At 33.9% G+C, this 21,749-nt stretch overlaps 3 protein-coding genes across 5 annotated transcripts; 2 read left to right on the top strand and 1 right to left on the bottom strand.

Annotated features, from left to right (window-relative positions):
- Window positions 1-3,930: 3,930 nt before the first annotated feature.
- LOC123313880 lies at window positions 3,931-15,212 on the bottom strand. 2 transcript variants are annotated; one of them, XM_044898972.1, is made up of 2 exons: window positions 15,097-15,212; window positions 3,931-4,779 (listed from the first exon to the last, which is right to left on the bottom strand). In XM_044898972.1, exons 1-2 carry the CDS (start codon window positions 15,106-15,108, stop codon window positions 3,946-3,948), a joined length of 846 nt encoding a protein of 281 aa, XP_044754907.1. In that variant the 5' UTR covers window positions 15,109-15,212; the 3' UTR covers window positions 3,931-3,945. The 2 variants fall into 2 exon arrangements, with proteins under 2 accessions (XP_044754907.1, XP_044754906.1); XM_044898971.1 differs by lacking the exon at window positions 15,097-15,212 and adding an exon at window positions 5,562-5,938.
- On the top strand, window positions 8,225-11,492 carry LOC123313879. Of its 2 annotated transcripts, XM_044898969.1 has the most exons (4): window positions 8,225-8,882; window positions 9,244-9,396; window positions 9,955-10,138; window positions 11,021-11,492. In XM_044898969.1, the coding sequence occupies exons 1-4, from the start codon at window positions 8,319-8,321 to the stop codon at window positions 11,326-11,328; spliced, it is 1,209 nt and encodes a 402-aa protein (XP_044754904.1). In that variant the 5' UTR covers window positions 8,225-8,318; the 3' UTR covers window positions 11,329-11,492. The 2 variants fall into 2 exon arrangements, with proteins under 2 accessions (XP_044754904.1, XP_044754905.1); XM_044898970.1 differs by lacking the exon at window positions 9,244-9,396.
- Window positions 15,119-21,512, top strand: LOC123313881. Its single transcript, XM_044898973.1, has 6 exons — window positions 15,119-15,254; window positions 15,312-15,443; window positions 17,921-18,092; window positions 18,311-18,413; window positions 18,768-18,903; window positions 21,203-21,512. Coding segments are annotated over exons 2-6 (633 nt in total). The 5' UTR covers window positions 15,119-15,254; window positions 15,312-15,441; the 3' UTR covers window positions 21,423-21,512.
- The last annotated feature ends 237 nt before the right edge of the window (window positions 21,513-21,749 follow it).

Raw genomic sequence — 21,749 nt, 5'->3', positions numbered from 1 at the left:
CCGAAACATGAACATTCTACAGGCACTTCTTACCTGGAATCCACCGACTAGCGCTAAAAGAAATTTTCTGTTCCAGATTTCGAATTAATAGGCAAACTTTTGTTTTTGTAAGTGCATTTTATTGAATTTTTTCAGTTTTGAATTGGAAACAAAGTTAGAATATAGAATAACAGGAAGGAGCATATTGCTCATTTATATTTGACCGGAATAGAGGAGAAATATGGCCGACTTATATTTCCGTTTCAACAGTGGCGTAGGACAATGAAGTTTCCAAAAAATAACTTCAAAAGTCAGTTGATTCTGATTAATCAAAAAAATTAGGAAAGCACTGACGTAAAGTCAGAAGCTTTTTCAAGCTCGTTCAAATTGATAATCAAAGCGGAAATTCACCCCGCCTAATACTGCTTGGCTAAATTCTTAATGGTATTATTATAAGGTCTATGACTTAACATCACCTACGCCCATGGAGCGTTATTGTCATAGGGTAACCTTGTTATGAAATTCAGAAACTTACAATTTATACCTGATATTCAGCTTAAAAAATCACCTACCTATGAAGTGTAACACTGGAATTTTCATTTTTTAATGTTGAGCAATAGCCACAAGCAGCACAAGTAACCATGTTTTCCGATTTTGTAATATGATGTAGGAATACTAAAAAGGATTATAATATAACTTCACTAGATTAAATACCAAAAATTCACGATAAAATATCCAAAATCCTTATTTCCAGCAAATTTCAAGAATCCAATTACCAAAATTAAGTTGAAACATCACTTTGTTCATTTGACTTCCAAGTCTGCCACTTTTCAAATCAAAACTTGGAAGACCAATATGGCCGTTTCCGTCGCACAATTCCCTTCACATTTATTCGAAAAAAGTCCTTCCTGTTATTCTATGTTCTAAGGAAACAAATCGTAGTCAGTAGATTCTACGTAGAAGGTTGAAGTTCCAGATCTGTCGTAGCTTTATTATTAGCATATTAACAATGAAAATAACCTGCCAACTTGATCGAACTAGTGTTTGAGTTCTTTTTTCGGAAGAGCAATTAAAAGACACGACGTATATTATATATTCTGAATAAGAAAAAATATGGGACTGGAATATGTAAAAAACATTTTGGTTTATATTAAAAAAAATGAAACTTACTATTATATCACTGAAGTGGAGGACTGAGAAGAATCTTTGACTACGCCACTGCATTCTACATTCTACAACAAGTGTCTGTAGAATGTTACATTCGTGTTTCAATATCAGTGAAACTTTATGAAATAAGAGAGCACCAATTCAAAGAGCTGAAAAATTTGTTTTCACTCATTACTTGAAACCAAAAGAAGATAGAGGGATGCCGTTTGGGCCATTATCAATCTTTTGAAAAGTCGGAAATCTGTCATCCATTTTTTCCCAGCTCTTACGATTGCAGAGGTGCCATTTAATCCCATCGAAATTTGCACACCCTATACATCCTTCTTGTGTATCCTGGGAAAGATTGGCAGTTCTACAGTGCTTTGCTATTGTGAAGCTGTCCATCGGAAAAGTTTACAAAACATTGGTTGGAGGTTGTTGAAACCAGACCAAGTGATGGATGTAGCACCATTGGGAGGGGTTGAATACTCAATGGACCACCAAGGGAGGTAGTGAAATTTACTGAGACTGCTGTCCGACTATTATAAACATCGCGGGGTTGTACAATAAATAATTAGGTCAAGGTGTTTTCGAAGTCTGCTTGGCCCTTTATCTCCTCCTATAATCTAAAATCTGATCTTAATCTAAAGTTCTTCTTGTAGTCTTCTTTGAATAATATGAATTTTGATGGTTTAGTTCAGTTAATAAACGATAATAATCATATGGAATCATGGATAGGATAGGTGGAAAAATTGACCCCTTTTTATCCCCCTTCATTGATTATATTATATATTTTCGCAGTTGGGGTTTTTGTTCCCAAGAAATGACAATAGCATTCATCATTGCCTAAAATAATGATAAGTTTCCTCAACTCGTGGATCATTTAAGCATAGAAAAAAGGTGAGTACCAATTAATTCTTCATAACAAGCTCATTCTGTCACGACACATCTATCTTGGAAAATGTCATATATGTAAAAAATTGCCAAGGACGCAGATATCTTGGAAAAATTCAATGGCTCCCGCAGTACATGGATTTAGTTACAATTAGAGTACAAAGGAAATAACAATGTTTAATTCGCTAATCAAGCAGTATTTTGTGATGTACTGAAGTATTGAGATAATTCTATTCATGTGGACATGTCATTATCTAACAAGGTTGAACTATTATCTAATTTTCGACTAATTGAGAGTTCCAATATAGTGATTCCAAGATAAACTGGACTCGCATTTCCTTCCACTGTCTAGGAATAGGGAAAGAAATAAGAACTGATTATGTTTTGATTTATTCCAGTATGATGATTTTCATTTTGCTTTCAGCGGAAGTTCATCCTTATAAGAAGTGAAATTGTTCCATGATTGAGAGGAGAATTAATAACATATATGGTTATGACTAGGGTACAAACTAGTATAGGTGATATAGAGCTCCCATCTTGGCGAATAATTCTCTAAAAAGAAGCACTTGGGAGATATCGCAGATTGAAAATTGACCCTATCTTTTTGGGAATTTTTCGAAGGTCAACTTGCGAGTAGTTTTTCTTCCAGGAAAATTATCGTAGAACTAAATTTGATACATATTCTGAAAGAGCAACTCTTCTAGTCATGAATCTGAGAATTACAACCATTTCAGCGCGACCGTTCGATCTTGGGGAATTTTTAACTGATCCCATCTTTTTGGGAATTTTTCAAAGGTCAACTTGCGAGTAGTTTTTCTTCCAGGAAAATTATCGTAGATATAAATGTGGTACATATTCTGAAAAAGCAACTTTTCTAGTAATAAATCTGTAGACTTTATCCATTTCGGTACGACCGTTCGGTCTTGACGAATTCTCAAGTGAAATTTTCAATTTTTGAAAAATGCCATTTCCAACATGAAAATCTAAACGAAGGGAGATAGGCTTTCGAAATTGCTCGCAATAGATTCAGCGTGTTCGAAAACCTATACTTTCATACCAAAATTGCAAATATCTTGTCCTGTTGAGGAGGAAATAATTTTTTTTTTCACTTTTTAATTTCGAGTTGACTTCGAAGAGCTTTCTGGAATGCAATTCTTTATTGAGTAATGAACTGTTTTGAATTCTAGAATCTTCAAAACAAATTCTATGCACTCCATATCCTAAAACAGTACTAGAACACCCTGATTTTTGGACAGAGTAGCAAATAAGTCATTTCATGGGGGTAGGACTAGGACATGAAATGACCGGAATTCTTTGCTGATCGAGGATCAATAATTTTAAGAATAATAATCCTTTATTTTCTCAGTGACCATTTAACAATTGTATAAGGAGGATTCGAGAAATTTCTGCATATAATAGAGCCATCTAAACCGAAGATAATCTTCCATACCTTTTTTAAATAAAGAGCTAAAAGTTGTGTTGCTAGAGAAAAGCGTAGCATTCTTTAAATTTTTCGTCTGTTATTCACTCCGTGATACTACAGATGGCTTTTGTATAAATAAAAGTATTCATGTTGATGAAAGTGTACTTAAGAATTAATGCCTCAAATTTTCATTTTGCTGTACAGAAAAAAAAGAATTTGATGATCAAGTAAAGAGCGATACTGCATTTGGTGTTTTTTTTCTTGATGAATTTTTTAAAAGGCCTGCAGGAACTCAGAAGTTTTTTCAGTAGATTGCAGCTGCTCACAGAGTTATATTTCAATGATTTTAATATCATTTTCATCCTCACTCTTCTCCATCACAAATTTGCATCAACTGTCAATCAAAAAGTAGGTATAAATCATCTTTCACGGAATTTACAAGTAATATTGTTTCTATTGAACTTGTTCTAACTACCCAGCTCTTAAAAAATTCTGGGGGGGGATTATTCCAGTCTATCCTGTCTGTTAAGCGTACTGAAAGATTCTGGAAAAAGATTGAATTTGATGATCATATTATTGCTCCTTGCTGCCATCTCACTGTTAGCCATCATTCTACCAATAACACTAAATTGTCCCTGATACTGAGGGTTCGACATCATCATCTTGTCTTGATCAGTCATTGGAAATATGTTCAGAGTCACAACCAGTGGCTTATTCCTATTTCTCAGTACATCCCGCATATGTAAATGCTCGGACATGTCTGGCTGATGATTGGGGTATATTGGTTTCGATTTAGAATGCATGTTCTTCCATGGGGGTGGAGCGAATCTTACACTGGCTGTAGCCATAAGATTAATATCACTCGGATCTTCAGGCTTGAAGGCATAAAATGGGTCATGGTTTGAGGCTAACTGGTTGTAACCATACCTCTGGTTCTGCAGCTGGTATTGGTTCTGAACCATCGGATATTGGTTGAAATTCGTAGAACTATACTGGTTCAGATACGGTGGTATGGGCATTCTATCGTAACTCTTCTGTCTTCTGATCAGCGGATCTGTATATCGCAGGATATCCTGAATATTCCTTGGCTGGTAACTGTGTCGGTATCTACCTAGCTGGGGATAACTGATCGTTGTAATTTTTTCAGTGGTTGAACTTAATCCGAAAGCTGCAGGGACTGGTTCTTTGAAATCGACGCCGAAGGGCCGTGGGGCTTCTTTTTCCCCTTCAGACTCTGGCAGGGGTCTGACAAGTTTTTCTGGATGCAATTCCTCGAATGCTGCTGATTCGGAGGTTGAGATATCGTCTGAGTATGCTCGAAATGTACTCAGAAGGCACTGAAAATAATTGAGAATGAAAAAAGTATGTGATTTTTATACAGGTTGACCGAAAACAAAAAAGTATGATTAAAATACAGAACTACTTCACTTTTTACTTCGTCAAATTTGTCTTATTTGGAATTTGAGTTAAAATATTTATATTCTGTTTTCAAACAATGCTCTTTCTTCTTTCAATCCTGAATATTTTTCGAACAATGCATTGGAAAAGTGAATAATAGTTTGTTGAACTAGTTCCAGTACGAAAATTTCAGGCAATTGCCAAGTATTTTCTACTTTTCAACTATACATTAAACCCCTAAAAAATTCTATGAACATGCTTAACTTGAACTACATGATAGTAACTGATAATGGATTGTTTTAATTATATTAGCAACATTCCCAATCCTATAATTTGATGGGCAAAGCGTTCAAATATTGTTCAAGGCATTGGAGATACCCCTGTCGAAAGTTGTCCATCGAAAAATCCCGAAAAAAATGAGGTCAGTTAAAAATTCGTCAAGACCGAAGGGATGCATCGAGCTCGATAAAATATCGAGATTTTTCAGTAGAAGAATTGCTCAGTTTTCACTCCTCAATATTTTTGTTGAAAGAGTGATTCCAGATTCAGATTATGTAAAACTTTTTCCATTCACACAAATACCCAAAAAAATTAATAGTAAATGAAAGTACATTTCTGGATTCTATTATAGAGTAGAAGAATATCGTGTGAACTGTTGAACTACGATCGCAAGCTCAGCTCAAGATTGTAGGTACGTAAAATATCCTATTATCCAACTCACCAGGAATAAGAGAATCAGTGTTCCGCAACCAATGAATAATTTAATCCATGATTTTCCCTCATCTTTTCTCCATTCCGAAGAATACAGTCCAAAATCTGAAGAGGTCTTACACGACATGTCAACTTATTCTTGAGAACTATCACTTCAAACTCCTAACGATCACAGCTATAATCAGCAATGATTATTCAGAAGAAAGCACGCTACTCTTGACATGTTGTGTGAAATATACCGTGAACAATTAGCCTTCATGACCGATTTCAAATTTCGAACAAACGTTGACAATTATACTCCACTTGCAGACTAATCTTCAGAGCATTAAGACAAAGGCGGTTAAAATGAAAAGTTGTGTTTGATGCTCATGATTTTCTGCCATTATTGTTATCATGTGGATAATTAAAAATGGAATTTCTCTGGTGATGTCTCCGGATAATCGGCAGATAAAATTATATAGAAAGAGGCCTTATTTTTAGAATTTTTTAACATGAGTGATAGCAGCCTTAGTATATCTCCATATACTAGTAACTAAGAGTCACATACTAGGATGTTTTGATATCTAGTTAGCCTAGACCAGTTCCATGCATAAAAAAATATTGCGTTACCGTAGCAACGAACAATGACTCATTAGAAGTGTCAGTGTGAAGTTTGAGGTCAAAAAAGTAGACCTGAGTTACGCAGTAAATTAAACGAAAGAAGATGTCCACCGAAATTGTGAAAATCGAAAAATTGGAGTATCGAGCCATCATCAAGTACCTGTATTTAAAAGGGTTAAGAGGTAAGCATATTTATGAAGATATGTTAATACCCTTGGTGATCAAAATCCTTCGTATGCGACCGTGAAAAATTGGACTGCAAGCTTTAAAAGAGGTTAATTTTCCATTGAAGATGATGACCGATCGGGAAGGCAAGTTTCTGTGTCAGTCCCCAAAAATATCGATGCGGTTCATGACATGATTTTATCAGACCGTTGAATTGGGCTAAAACGAATATCTGAAGCAATGAATATTTCATACGAACGCGTTCATCATATAGTTCACGTCAATTTGGACATGAGAAAAATTGCCTCGAAATGGATCCCAAAATGTTTGAATATTGACCAAAAGCGTGCAAGGGTATAGAACCATGTGCTCGATTTAAAAACAATGTAGACTTCTTAAACCGAATTGTTACTATGGATGAGACCATTAACATTTCTACGATCCAGAAACAAAGCAACAATCTATGGAATGGCGACACTCTGGTTCTCCAAAACTTAAGTGTCGTGTCCAAAAATCTGCTGGAAAAGTTCTTGCTTCAGTTTTTGGGATTGCCATGGAGTAATCATGATTGATACATTACTGACCACAGTGACCACTCTACGGAAAAAAATTAAAGAGAAAAGACGCGGAAAGCTATCAAAAGGTGTTTGTTTTTGCAGGACAACCCAAATCTCATGTTGCTGTGCAAAAAATTCGTGATTTAGAGTATGAATTAGTAGATCACACCCCTTACTCACCAGATTTGGCCCCATCCGACTATCATCTCTTTCCTCAACTGAAAAGAAGTTTAAAAGGTCTTAAATTTTCTTCCAACGAGGAGGTAATCCAATCTGTGGGGGTCTGGTTTGCAGAGCAAGAAGAAACATTTTTTTTAAAGGTCTAGAGACGTTGCAGGTTCACTGTAATAAATGTATCCAATTAAGAAGAGAATATGTTGAGTAATAAAATATTTTGACATTGAAATTTTGTTTGGCTCTATAGTAGGCTAAGAATTTTTCAATATATCCTCTTATTTCCCACGTTTTTGTTCATAAGCTTGAGAGAAAATCAGGTCGAAATGTAAATAGTTCTTGAATATTCCAAATCCTACTGTTTGTTTCAGTGCTTTTTTTCTACTGCTTTTATTCTTACTTTTCACAATAATGAAAATCGATTTATATATCGAAAAATTCACCGTTATATTTGAGAAGGGGTGCGTCTTTCATCCATTTTTCTTCATATTTTTGGACAAGAAGACACCTCCTGCATTTCTACCGCATTTTCAATTAACACCCTGTAGATTCAAAAACTTGTGAGTGTAGATATCTTTAGATGCTTCAGATCTGAGGTAGAAGAAATGGAAAAGGTAAAATCTTTCTATCAAAGAAAAATAGGAGGATGGAGGATCTGGAAGTTTTCTTGAGTAATAATTATGGCCTGTTTTAGTTGGGATACTCTGTATGAACTATTAAGTGTGTAGTCTATTCGGGTGCCTGATCTTGCTATTTTGGAAGTTTTGAATCATTGCCATTTTTCATATGAAAAATAATGTTAAAAATCTTTTTCCCTTTTGAATCCAGTAAGTTTTTCAGGCTCCCATGAATTTTCTTCATCACAGACTATTCCACGATCATTCATATGTGAAAAACTTTTCGATGGACACCTAGTTCATCAATCAATGATTAATATCATCGGATAATCTCTCAATGGCAAACCATAATCATCTTCTTCCTGAAAGTTGCTTTTCACACAGAAGATCTTATCGAAGGAATTTGTCAACGTTGGAGTAAAATGAGCTGCACTACAACAATAGGTAACTCTTCATCGTACACCAGGTCCAATTGACCGAGAAGTTCCTATCACGTGGGGCCCCCTCCAAAAGATATTGGGGGAATTTAATAGACATATGAAATAAACCATGTAGTACAAAGTGACTCAACCTGAGGCATGCAGAAAATCCATTTCAAACAATGTGGAACTCCTCCAGGGTTCCCATCCTAACAAATCAAACGGTTTGAAAGATATGGCAGATGAAGAACGACCGACGAAAATGAGGGGTAGCATAGTGGAAGCGACCCAAGTGTTCCAAGAAAAAGACAAGATATACGAGTTCTTTCTGGCAGTGTTGGATTTCCTCTTTTCGACCTTAGTGATCACCCCTTGTGTTGTGGGATGCTGGAGGAGCCAGTGGGAGCTCATGGACTTTTTCTGTTACCCCGACGACCAGGCTCTGAGTGCGTCTATTTCGACTGGAATTGGATTATGTGGGAACTTGTTCTTGAATTTCATTCAGAGGTCGATGGATGAAACTTTTCATCCAGATAATAATAGAGTCTTGTATTATATTGTGTCGAGAACATACTCGATATTTTACGCATTCGTTTGTGTGAATTGGTTCAGGGGGGTTTGGCAGTTGCTAGATTTGTTCACACCTGGTGACCTCATCTCTGTTTCTGCCACCACAGCGGGTGCCATGGTCGTTTTGGCATTGTTCAGGAGTTTGAGGAACATTTCCTCGCCACCTCTTGTGGTTGCTACAGATGAACGGCAGGGATATTTCCAAGTGTTGACCATATTCAGAACCGTTGTAAGTAAACCTTATATTTCTCTATAATTTCTTGAACCCAATGAAGAGAAACAATCTTTTTAAGACAATTTCAGTGGTACAGTCATTTCCAGGTACCCAAATAATGATTAGCACCTTTAATATTATCGTCATTATGAATCACATTGAGCATAATTCTATAATTTTCCCATTATCGATTCACTGAATTAGCTGCATTTAAATTTACTGCCTTAAAATTTATGCTGACTTTAATATCTAATCGTTTCACACTCCTGAATTTTATGAGTAATAAAACCCTAATTTTCGATCATACATTTGCGAATTGGGTATAGACAAAAGTAAAGCTCTCGGTGGTAAAATAAATTTTATTTTTCTTTTTGAGTCGAGTGAGAAAAGGGAACTTTATATCTTGGATTGCTTATTTTCTACTGCTGGTATTGGAACACTGGTAGTTACAGCTTGGAGAGGAGGATTTCAACTACTAGATCTTCTGGTTTTTCCTGAAAATAGGCTTCTCTCCTATTGGGTAACACTGGTAAGCGTCTGCTTTCAGAATCAACCAAAATTGGATTTATCTAAAACTTGAAGGAATAAGATGCTTCCGATCTTCTCATATTCATCCAATTTCCGCTCATATTCCTACAGTAAGAAATACATCTGCATGCCCAGATGAGAATCACCAAGAGGCAGCTTAGAACTGTTAAATCTACAGAGTGAATAAAAAGCAACGCACAAAATGCATGTCTTCAGTCTATGCCAGTATCCTATTTTGTAGAAAAATGATCGAACAAGTAAACTACCCTCACTCTTTTTAGAGGATGCATGACAAACTCTTCAATTGTACATGAAAAGTTGCTTAATTTTGAATGAAAATTGACCTGTTTGAGCATTTTTCTACAAAATAGAAGATATGAATTCTTTGAGTTACTTTTTATTCGCTGTGTATTTTGACTGTTGGTAAATGCATCTGCATGTCTAGAGGGAAATCAATGATATGCAGTCTTTAAGTGTAAAATCTATATTTTCATTAATCAAATTTTATGATTATCTTGATTTCAAATTCCGAAATATTAATCAAATGCTTTATTTTTAGTGCTTAGGTTACATAATAGTCACCATCGCATTCTCGCTGCAAAATGGTGTTCGATGGATCTGTAAACATTTGAAGATACTGCCCAGGATAATATTTGGAGATATTTTCATCGTTTTTGCAGCCTTTGGTACCATTAATATCTGGAGAGGAATGTGGGATCTATTAGATCATTATTTCCTACCAGGCAAGTATATATTGTGATTTAATTATCAGTTACTGCAACCAATTGCATATTAACGTTCATTAATTCCCCACCAATAATAAAATTTGAAGAATCTCAACCTAAGAAGCATTTCCATTTGTTCTCTTACATTTTAGAATGGAGGAAAATTTTTGTATAGGTCTAGAAAAGATATTGTTCCATTCGAAAGGTAATTCCAAATAATTTTTTCGATTGTTCACTATCTATTGCTGATAATGCTTGCAAATATTGTTGAATAACAACTACTTTCAAGTAGAAACAAATGGCAAGTTGTTCCCGTAAATTACTCACCTGTAATGAATTTGAATTGAAATAATTTCTACTTCGTAGTACAGAACAGGATCAATAGTTATTGAGTATTTATGACTTCTACGAAAATCTGACACAGCACACTGCAATGGCTTATGCAACGTTCGAGGTCCTCATAAAATTCCCAGAATAAAACTGAGTTTTTTTCCCAAGAGAATATTCTGTCAAATAAAAACCAGCAACATTTCGTAGGACTGAATTTTTTAGTGGAAAGATCACCAAATTCAGCTTTCAATTAACGATGCAATTCCTTTCACAATCGGTGAATAATCGATCATTAATCACTTTTAGCTTTTAAGAAGTCAGCAACACTCAGAATCATTTTCAAACATTGAAAAGGTCAACAGAAATGCTCCAACATATTGCAGAATTTGAAAAATGTTGTAAACATTTCGAATGCTTCAAAATGTGTCATTATTTTCGGACTTCCTCTAGGAGGGCCTCTGTTTTTTCGACAAAAAACTTCTCGAAATTTTGGGTATATTGTAAGGTTAGGTCTCCATATTTTTCCCTGATATTTCACATTTCACAAAGCCTCATTCAAAATTATTCTAGATCAACGTGAACTGAGCAATTGGTTGGTATACTGGGTGAGTCTCATTCTCCTCATACTGTTAGGATGTTCCAACTCATTGCTAGTTAGAGGAGTTTTCATCGATGCCGAAGAACCAGGAGGAGACAGCATGATTTTTCCATGCCACTTCATTAGAAATAAGCTATCTAAGCAGAGGACCAAGAAGAATTTGGCTGCATTACATCAAGCTGCTGCCAGGACGAATGCAGAGGTGGACGATAAGGCAAATAAGGAAAACCACAATTTCAGTTATGCTCACAGTGTTCAAATAAAAGAATATAGTGCTTAGTGGCCACAAAAGTATTTCAGTGTTTTGCCGGAGAATTCTAGTCATTATTTAAAGAGTATTAAAATCTGACCGTTATGTCTTCGTGTTATTACATTGAAATGATATGAGTATTATAAATGTATAAATTATGTAAGACAACAAAATAAAATCTTAAAGCCCAAGGGGAAAAAGATTGAAATTTAGATCCCACAGCCAAAAACATTCATGAGGATTATCGTTTTTCTTCATATTTACAGGAATTTCATTTAAGTTAAATTAAAGAAAGTTTTGGTCATTATGATCAAAAAATTCCCTCTGAGACTATGTAGATAACGAACAATACAGAAACGAAGAAAAAGATAACTCCCAATATAGAACATATTTTCGACCAGTTTAGTCATAACAAAAATAATAATTTATACCGTCAAAATGAAATTTTCAATACAAATAAGAAATACACAACCAATTAAATATGAATAACCACAAAAGCTGGAGTTCAACAAACAAAACAAAAATTAATGAAAAGAATAAAATTTCAAACTCAAACTTAGTCACATGATTTTCACTCATAATGTTATTCAATTTCTAGTAATGAAAATCCATATTTTCATTAATTATCGACCACATGAATTCAATATTTGAATACAATCCTTTTGCACGTATCAATCATCTATTATCGCCTATTATTTTGTGATTGTATTGCAATATTTAAAGAATATAGGTACATACGTTCTGTTGATTATGGATCAATATCATGAAACAATAAATCTTCAAAGAAATGCATAGAAAAAATTGAATTAATTTCCTTTTCCCCTTTCCTCCAATTGGTTGATCTGGTATTAGTGCTTCCACCAAATTTTTGGAAGTTGATATCTTTTATTGTATCGAATGTGAAATTTGAGATTCCATTTTGGAAGTTCCTTAAGACTAAAGACTAGATAAGAAATGAGGATGGCTAGGACAAGGGACTCCAAAGGATTAATCATCTTCAATGATGGTACCTTTGTTACTCTTTCTTCATATCCTTCATCTTGATGCAAGCCTCAACAGCTGCTACTGACGAAGGAAACGATTATTTTCCGAAAGTTTGACCTGAAAGTTTCATCAGATCGCAATCAAAGTTATCGACTTTAGGTACTTTAGTAATCAGCTGGTATTTTCTGGTTACATTGAGTGAGAAAGTTATTGGCCAACTCTTTGAGAATGAGCCATGAAGGACCAGTATCTCTGATCTTCTTGAGGTTAACGGTTTTGATGATTCACTCGTTTGAAGACTTCCACATCTCACGTAGTTGGTAGATCAAAAAATGAAAAAGCACGTGACATGACATGAATTACACTACATTGGTGGTTTTGGTTTCATTGCTCGTTCAATTTGTTTGTTTTGAATAGTCCCTTTCACCTGTATTTATGTCTTGACAATACAGGAACAACTGTTTCTAAGATACAAAATGCTCACCCTCCAATTCGGAAATCTACAGTGAATTTCACTATCCGACACTACCTGGTGCGGAAAAAAATCACTTTTTGACATTGTGCGGAAAAACTCACCTGCTTCTTCCTTTGTAGGAAATACTTTCGAAAATTAAATGAATGAGGAAAGAGGGTAAAGAATGAGAATAGAAAAATTTTCGTACCGGCCCAGAATAGTGCATTTCTCTGCCTCGGAAAATGATTTTTTCTAGTACTTGTACAGAAACTGAAATGAGTAGATGAAAATGGAGAAAAAATGGTTGAAGACTGCTTGGTCGAGCTGCATTTCGCATCGTTCGATCAAGGGCAGTTGAGAAAATTATCGCTTTCCGCACTTGTTAGACAACTGACAAATAACTAGTAAGCAATTTCAAAAATTTATTGTAAGTCCCAGGACAGGAAATCAGAAACCAGAATTTTCAATCGTTTAGTAAGTACTTAAGACAGGTAATACCAGATCAATGGAACAAAAAAAATGGTATCATTTCATTTGGTCTAGCGAAAAGCGGAAGGATTTGAATAATAAATTGACCACATGTTTGTTCCAAATTGACATAATGTAATCAAATTAACTTATTAGCCAAAATATCCTGACCTAAAGAGGAACAGAGAACGGATGCGCGTTTTTGTTAATACTAATTCGCTAATTGTTAAATTTCATTAAGCAAATCAAATGAATTATTAAATTAGATACTCTATTGAAAACTGCATCGTTGGAGGAAGCTCACTGGGACATAAGTTAATAATTGCATGGATTTGCATATATATTGATAATGCATATTTTCACAATTATTCCTCGAATAACAATGAATTATTTTCCATTATGGTTAATATGTTTTCGACATATTTGATTTTTTGATGAGCGAATTCAGCATTCTGAATGCGAGTGTGCAAAAATCATCATTTTCTGTTCTTTGTATTCTTCGAAGGTAAATGTATTCAAAAACTTTCAGCGTATGTATTGTGAGGATGAAAACTTTGAAACTTATAATTGGGGTTTCAAATTTCGATGAAATATATGAAAAATTCAATATTAGTCTGATTTATATTGAATTGCTGTCAATTCAATAATAAATTAAATGTTCCATACTAATTAAGATATTCTCAAGCAAGTAAAATAGGGAAAATAAATAAATGAATGAATTTTTTGTTTCCACCTAAAACATTCAAGATAATGTCTGGTACGCCAAAGTTTCTATTCTCTTTATTCCTTCAGTTATTCAAGTCACCTGCAGTCATCCACATATTGAAGAAGCATAAAAATATTCATAACATCTATTGAAAATTTGAGTCTGCCATAAAAAAATGTTAAAATAAGAAAAATATAATAATTTCAATGAGCAACATCAGTTCTAAGAATAAATATAAATGATATTCATTGCAGTTTTGATATATTATTGGTACCTTTGAGTTATAATCAGTCGTGATTAGATGTCAAATTGCATAAACAAATTCAGCAGTAGAAGTTGTTTACTTTTCGTGACGAACATTTCTCGTAGGATTTTTTTTTATTAACAGTAAGGGTTCCCATAGTAATCCCAATTTTTGTTGCAGCTAATCGGTATATATTCTACTCCTTATTTCTCTTTTTCATCAGTTAACTTCAAGTCCTGATTGCCATTCAGTGACGCTCAAAATTAGACCTACGTAACTGCCGCTCGTGACTGTGGTTTGACTATGTCTTAATTTTTTAATTATAATGAATAGATGAAGTATAGTTGTTGTGAATATTGTGTAATGATTGCATTATCGCCTGAAATATCTGATGATTAAATAATTTTTATTCAATTTCATCACATTATCCATGAAAATGAAATTTTTCACCAATAACTATGGCACGAGGAACAACAGCTTGGGTACTCATAATGAGAATCCTTTTATGGGTTAAATTATGGGTGAGAGAAGGAAATCATGAATCTTCATGTCACTGAAAACCAGAAGTTTTTCGAATGAGCGAGTTCCTTTGTATTCAAATAGGTGATATTATAATTATAATAACAAGCAATAAATATAAATCAGAGAGAAGATTCAAATCTCTTCTTGATCAAAATCCTTGGCAGCTTTTCAGTCGGAAAACCCTACCGGAAATTCGTGATTTTTTTCGTTTTTACACGTACATGGTCTGGAGGATCAGCAGATAAGAATCTACGAATGACTTTTCCGATCTATAATGAGGTTTTTCGGTGCTTCCGAATCGGATTCCTGAAATGAGATGCGAAAAACGTAGCAGATTATTCAAGATCAACAAGCAAATCCTAAATTTTCCATTACGTTTGTTTTATTGAAATGAGGTATTAATTAATTATTCTTCTGTACCTGTTTAATCATCAGAGTCTTCTCTGGCGCCTCTGTTAGATGTTCACCCACGTCGTGACTAAGTCGAAAACCTATGGTTTTTCCGAAGAACAACGGGGAATGACATAATAGTAAAAAATATGAATTGTACTTATTTAAAGTAATCGGTGGTAAATTATGTACGTTAACTTAAAGTGTACGGTTCAGTCAAGGTGAAGTTATCATTTTTATTTCAGATATTTTAAGACCGACTTCCTGGAGGTGCGATTCCAATAGCGGTACTTGAGATACCTACCCATTCCATGTTGTGCTCCTTGTTGTGGTACTTGTGAATTTCTTCGAGATTGATATGAACATTACCTCATCATGTGAGTAATTTAATATTAAGAAGGTTTGGGATATGCATCAATATCTTCCATTGTAAACAATTTATGATGTCACATTGTTTTTTATCGCGCATTTTTCATCAATCAAAAAAATATTTGTTTTTTTTTGTCGTATACCCAGTTTTTACACAGAAAATACTGCATATAGCTGCTCAGAATAATCACAGTTACCATAGATACCAAGACTTTTTGGAATTGTGTATTTTGATATTGATTCCTTGCTCATTGGAATATTGTTTCAATAATAATTATTTTTTTATGCAGTTTTGACAATGATTATCAAAACAGAATAAAATGTAAGGTGTATTTGTGTGTCTTTATGCATTTCATTCAGTTTTGATAGTGGGATGAAACCCAAAACATGCATATAAGCGAACTTTCAACTGAAACTGTGAAACCTATAGTCAAGTGTTTGATTTCTTTTAATAGTATTATGTATTCGGTTATGAAAAAGGATTTTTTGCAGGGGAGTTTGGGAATGCAATTCTCATTAACTTCTGATGCATCTCATATTTCCGGAAAGTTATTAACATCTAATAATTAGCAGCTTCCGACAGGTCTCCAAGAAAATTGAATAAGCATTTTGTTTCTATACTCGCTGTTGACACTTGACGCAATCTTATATGCATCCAAAATAATTTCTTTTGTACTAATGTTATTTTGCAATAGAAAAGAGTAAAGAGTTATATATGGGTACATAGCTCCATCAAAAGTTGCATTAACTCATTCTAACTTCATTAAAAATGAAAGCAGCATTGATTTTTTTTTCAGAGAACGAAGATATTTTGAGTAGCTCATCCCACAGTCAACTTTAATTTTCAGCTTGTTAATTCATATATTTTTCAATTTACTTAGTGGAATCTATTTTATGGGTGGAACTACCTTGTAGTCCATCATATATAGAGTAGAGGACAGTAATTGGAAGTTCAATGAAGTTAAAATGTTACATCAATATTTTCAAACCAAATATTGAAATTTAATCTATTTAATTCGGGATATTTTTCCTATATTTTTCATGGAATAGGGTTTGTCAACCTATAATTTGTGGGAACAAAGTCCATACTGAAAAAATCTCAGTTTGATATTATTTTTATTGAATCTCTAGCAAAGTGTAGACTAATAAATCTCTAAGCAATTCACTATACTTGCCTACTCTCAAATTTTTCTCAAATTAGCTCAATAAACCAATTTAAGTACGGAAATATTTAAATTCTTCATTAATCTTTGAGGGAATCCTAACATACTCTAAGATTTTTTGGGTAATCTAATAGATATGCTCCTTGAATTCTATTTTTTGCTCTAGAAACCGTATGTCAAAACCTTCACAATTACCTACTGTGCAAATCTTTAATTCCGTTTTGCCCAATGTGCGTGGGTATTATCATGTTTAATAATGTAGCTTGCATGTGTTCTGAAGAAGTAGCATTATGACACATTAATCCATATTGAACTGCATTTCATTATCTTTGTACCACTTCAAAATATGGTTTGGATCTTGCAGTAATGAGGGAGCGAACAAAAATATTCTATAGATCCATAATATATCACTCGAATAGCTGCCATTTCACTTCAATCATGTAAACGTATCAACCTTATCATTCTGATTATACAGGGTACTCATTAATGGGCGCCAATTTCGAAATTCAATCACATTAGTTCGAAACCATAAATTTGACAGCCTACTAAGATGTTTCAATACTTTATAAAGACTTATTATAGAAAATATCGAAAAAAGTTAAAAAAAATTTAAAATGATACATGAAAATTCAAAACGGCCAATAGGTTTGTTATTTGGAATTTTCCAAATATAGGAATAGGAAGAATGTCTTCATGGGAAACAAAATTTTCTAAGTCGATGTGTATTTTCCTGTAAATAATGTCTATAAGTGGTTTAACTATTAAAAGGCGTTCAAGCAATCATGAAGAGAGAAAAATTACAGTAAGGTAGATGTGAATTTCCCGGTATTGTTGAAAACCTGCCTAATTGATTGCCTGAATCAAAATTTAATTAAACCATACTATAGGTTTCCGTATTCTAAGCTATAGCCATTAGGTTTTACCTGTGTTATTGAACAGAGCAATATACCAATATACGGGATGAGCAATTATTTCACAATTCTAGAAGTAATTATTTATCGACATTGAACCTTTATTTCGAAGCCAACGCCGAAGTTTCATTGTGGAAGTCAATGAATTCATCAATATTCATTGGGCACCTTGGAATGAACTCCATCATAACCATAAAACACCACTATGAGGAAAAATTTCCAATATCATTGCGCAGACTAACTCCAAACTGCCAAGAATGAACGAGCATCCTGATATTCAGTCGTAAAACTGATAAACTAATGAACATTTTGACTGATTCGTCATTGGATTTATCTGAATTTTCTCAAAACTTTTATCAATACATTCGAATATCAATAATATGGTTACTAAAAATTCTTATAACTTTTCAGGATTTTGTCTGTCAAGATGTCTAAAGTTACAGTATGCTGGAGCTTTTTCTTCCTTTTCGATTTGGTACTGTGCCAAGATATATCCTTTCCATTTGACAGTGAATATTCGAATTCAGCGATAAATCCCCGATTCAAAACATCCACCTACACACCTTCAACAACAGTTTTAACGGTTAGTGCTTTCAATTTATCATCAATACTATCAACTTCATAGATGAAGAGAGTAATAATAAAAACTCATCATCATTATTCTTTCATTATCATTCAAGAATTATGAAATGTTATACATAAAATCTTGAACGTATGAAAAATTCATCAACCTTGATTGAACGACAGTCAGTACATTCTCATGAAGAAAGAAACCAGTATTTCATAATACAGTTTTTTCAGAGACGACCAACTGAGCGATTGAAACCTGTTGTAAATCGAGAAAAATGTCCTGGAAATCAGCTCTATTACCCTGGAGAGCCGTGGTTTTGCGATTGTGGACCGAGTAAGTATATCATCTTCATTTCAAAACGAGTTTAGATGCTATATACAGCGGAGTTCCAAAAGGTTCATACGATATGGAAAACTTCATTATCAATATCCCAAAAAATTGTGAGAAGTAGGTATTGAGAAAATTTGATTAGAAATCACAACGATCTGGATAGCAAGGGTGCCATCATAGGGTGGGCTATAGGTGGGGGAAAATTGAAACTCTTAACAGTGTCTTAGGATTTTGGTGTTTTATGACAAATTTACATTTAATGGCATATGATTGAGCTAATTATCTCATGAATCTTGTGCAATTTTTGTCATTTCAGTCTTCAGTTATTTTTTGAACTCACATTTCGTATTATTTCAGAGTACATTTACTACAAACCAACGGATCAGTGTTACAGGGTGTATATGAAAGGTCCTTGTTCTGAAGGACAGCATCTGATCGTGAAAAACAGAGAAGTGCAGTGCGTTAGGAACCCATGCTCTGAGGGATATGTGAGGTGAGTGAAGCAAATTACTTGCTTGTTTTTCCATAAATAACATCAAATAGGCTATGGAATTTTGAAGGTCTCCATTCTGTGTTTAAACGTTATTCTTAGCTTCTGCTGTGCCATTTTTCAGTTAGTCCTAGTTTCAAGTTAGCGTTCTGAAATGATGTATTAAAATTGTCAGCAAATTGTAAAGATGGTTTTGATAAACGTGCAAAATGCATTTTTTGAGTCCATCTTCTGTAATGAGAAGAAACAAGCCGAGTGGAAATATTCCATTGGTACATGTTTCACCGAGTACCCAATATGTAGCAGCTGTAGATTATCAATCTTTCCAAAGTAATTTTTTGCCATGTGTTAGCGTCTTCAGTGAAACAGAAAGAGTGGTCGATCAAAGAGGAGAACCCAGAGTTAATCAACAACTCAACTCTCAAAATATTTGAATGTGAAAAAAAACATGAAATTGTGGGACCTACTTTCCTAGATAGAATTTTAACAGCAGAACGTTATTGAGAAGAAATTATCGTGAATTTCATAGCTCAACTGAATTTTGATGAATGGTTCAATAGTTACTTTCAACAAGATGAAGCCAGAGCATACGCAGCTTCAAAAATCTCAGCTCCTCTGATGAATGTTTTTCAGTATCGATTCATTAGCTTCAATAACAATTATATATAAGAACTCCAAATCATGTGAGCTAACACTATATTTTGTCCTTTAGCCACATTTGAAATTTTTTAAATACATATTTCTGATTTTGACCAACTGAAGACATTGAAAAATTTCATAAAATCAACAACGGTTCTTTCATTACAAATTATATTTTCAAATCTGTAAGAAAAAGATGTAAGAAATGTTTGGATCAAGGAGGAGGACAATAGGACAAGTTGTCAGCAACTATTTCAATTATAGAGAACTCCAAAACCTGAAGCTCATTCAAATGAAATCAGAATATGTGATTCAGTTTCATTAGTTAAATTATACTTATACATCAATGTTTACATTATGGGAATATGAAGTGATTCAGATAAAAAAGTATGTACTTACAGATACAGAACAACAACCTTCAAAATTCCATAGCCTACTTGACGACGAATTTTTTTGAACGCATGATTTGGAAACTCGATAGATGTATAATAAGCGCGGGAATCACTTTGATCAGGATATTTCACGAATTATCAAATCTAACCATTATCATGCTGAGTCAGATTCAATAGCTTATCAATTTTTCTATCGATTTTGAAGGATATATTATTATTATTATAGTGATTTCATATTTTTATGCCATATCAGTGAGGATAGTCTTCAAGATTTATTTCAAATAATTCCGGAACTCGATCAATTGTTTCCGATAAGGGACACTTAGGAGAGTCAAATGATTTTTCATCATTCAGGTTGGTGAAGGAAATACACCATATCATAAAATCACTGTTTTCCATGTTGTTTTTCAATTCTTTTTTGTAACTAATAAATGATCATCACATTTTTCCTTTCCATCTATGTTTTCTCTTCAAGAATAGAGATATCGGTATAAAAAAAGAAATCGTTCAGAAAATATATGGCTTGGAAATGGCCTACTAAGAAATATCATTCAGTTCTCCAATTTTTCTACAGGATGTTCAGAAGTTGAGCGTAAAATGCATTTCTTGTGCTACCTTTTGTATGTCAACGTATTTATTCATCCTGTTGGCATCAACAACACGTCAAAAAATTATAGAACTTGGTCAAAAAAATTGGAATGCAGAATTGAATTCCTGGAATTGTTTTCCTCTGATTATTTTTGCGGTCAAGTGTTCATTCAACAGAGCGACTCCAATTTCTCAGTTCCCATTGTACCTCTTATTTTATGCAGTCCAATACGTCCCTTTGAAGTAACCGCCCGTCAAAAAGGGGCCATAAATAAATATAATTTATTATCTTCCATAATATTTTTATTAGGGGATAGAGTTAAGTAAATACAGCATACAGCTAGTGAATGAATGATTTAGGGTATGTTGCGCCAAACAAATGGAGAATGGGAAATGCCATTATTACTTCTTTGTACTATCTTTTGAGTATTCAATATTCTATGTTACTATTAAATTCAAGCTTGAATGTTTGATGATGAACTGAGAAAAAATTCGAACTGTAGGTATTTTTTTTTTTGAGAGGACTAGAGCTCCCTTCATCTGCGCCAGTGAAAGGTTCGAAAAAAAATGGTAGGAAACGAAGAATATCCTTGCATGATGTCTTGGCAAAACACGAAATCTTAATTAATGATCATATATCTTTTCTCTTTTGGTGAAAAACTATTTTCTACATTACTTTCCAGATACAATGGTAAATGTTACGAGTTAGAAAAGTCAGATGGACCTTGTGGCGAAATAAATGGCGCCGCTGCATTACTGAAGATAAATGCCAACACCTTGAATGTGGAATGCACAGAAGCGGGTGCGGATACCCTGACATTGTTCAGTTTTCCAGAAAGGTGTCCACCCGGTAGTAAGAGAGATGCGCAGAATAAATGCAGAGAAAATTGGAATGTCGACTGAAGGCTCTTTTGTCTCCCATAATTATTTATTGGCTCAAAGATTATACCCGTAAATTTTATAACGACTTCATAAATTAAATATTTTTAGATAGATAGAAGTTTATATTTCACGTTACCTCATGCAACTGAGATTTGAAAAAAAATTGAACAATAATTCAAATGTAATTATCTCACTGACTGACTCTAAGCTCTTGAGAAATTCCCATTAATTATACACTCATGATAATATATTTTAATTCATTATGTACTTTTTTATTGGGAATATGTTCTGAATGACGGTGATGTAACTTAACACATTTCAATGGCGAGGTATGATTGTCTGATTTAT

Source organism: Coccinella septempunctata, chromosome 5, assembly GCF_907165205.1.
Source record: "Coccinella septempunctata chromosome 5, icCocSept1.1, whole genome shotgun sequence".
NCBI classification, from domain to species: domain Eukaryota; kingdom Metazoa; phylum Arthropoda; class Insecta; order Coleoptera; family Coccinellidae; genus Coccinella; species Coccinella septempunctata.
Note: the sequence above shows the minus strand (reverse complement) of the source record. Positions and strands in the feature narration are given on the sequence as shown.

Excerpts from the sequence above, each read along its gene's own strand:
- LOC123313880 (XM_044898971.1), bottom strand. The coding sequence starts at position 5,678 with ATGTCGTGTAAGACCTCTTCAGATTTTGGACTGTATTCTTCGGAATGG. Across the intron at positions 4,780-5,561 it reads CACTGATTCTCTTATTCCTG|TGCCTTCTGAGTACATTTCG; the intron begins GTGAGTTGGATA and ends AATTATTTTCAG.
- LOC123313879 (XM_044898969.1), top strand. The coding sequence starts at position 8,319 with ATGGCAGATGAAGAACGACCGACGAAAATGAGGGGTAGCATAGTGGAA. Across the intron at positions 8,883-9,243 it reads TGACCATATTCAGAACCGTT|TCGAGTGAGAAAAGGGAACT; the intron begins GTAAGTAAACCT and ends TTTCTTTTTGAG. Across the intron at positions 9,397-9,954 it reads TCTCCTATTGGGTAACACTG|TGCTTAGGTTACATAATAGT; the intron begins GTAAGCGTCTGC and ends CTTTATTTTTAG.
- LOC123313881 (XM_044898973.1), top strand. Across the intron at positions 18,414-18,767 it reads GTTTTGCGATTGTGGACCGA|AGTACATTTACTACAAACCA; the intron begins GTAAGTATATCA and ends GTATTATTTCAG. Across the intron at positions 18,904-21,202 it reads TGCTCTGAGGGATATGTGAG|ATACAATGGTAAATGTTACG; the intron begins GTGAGTGAAGCA and ends ATTACTTTCCAG.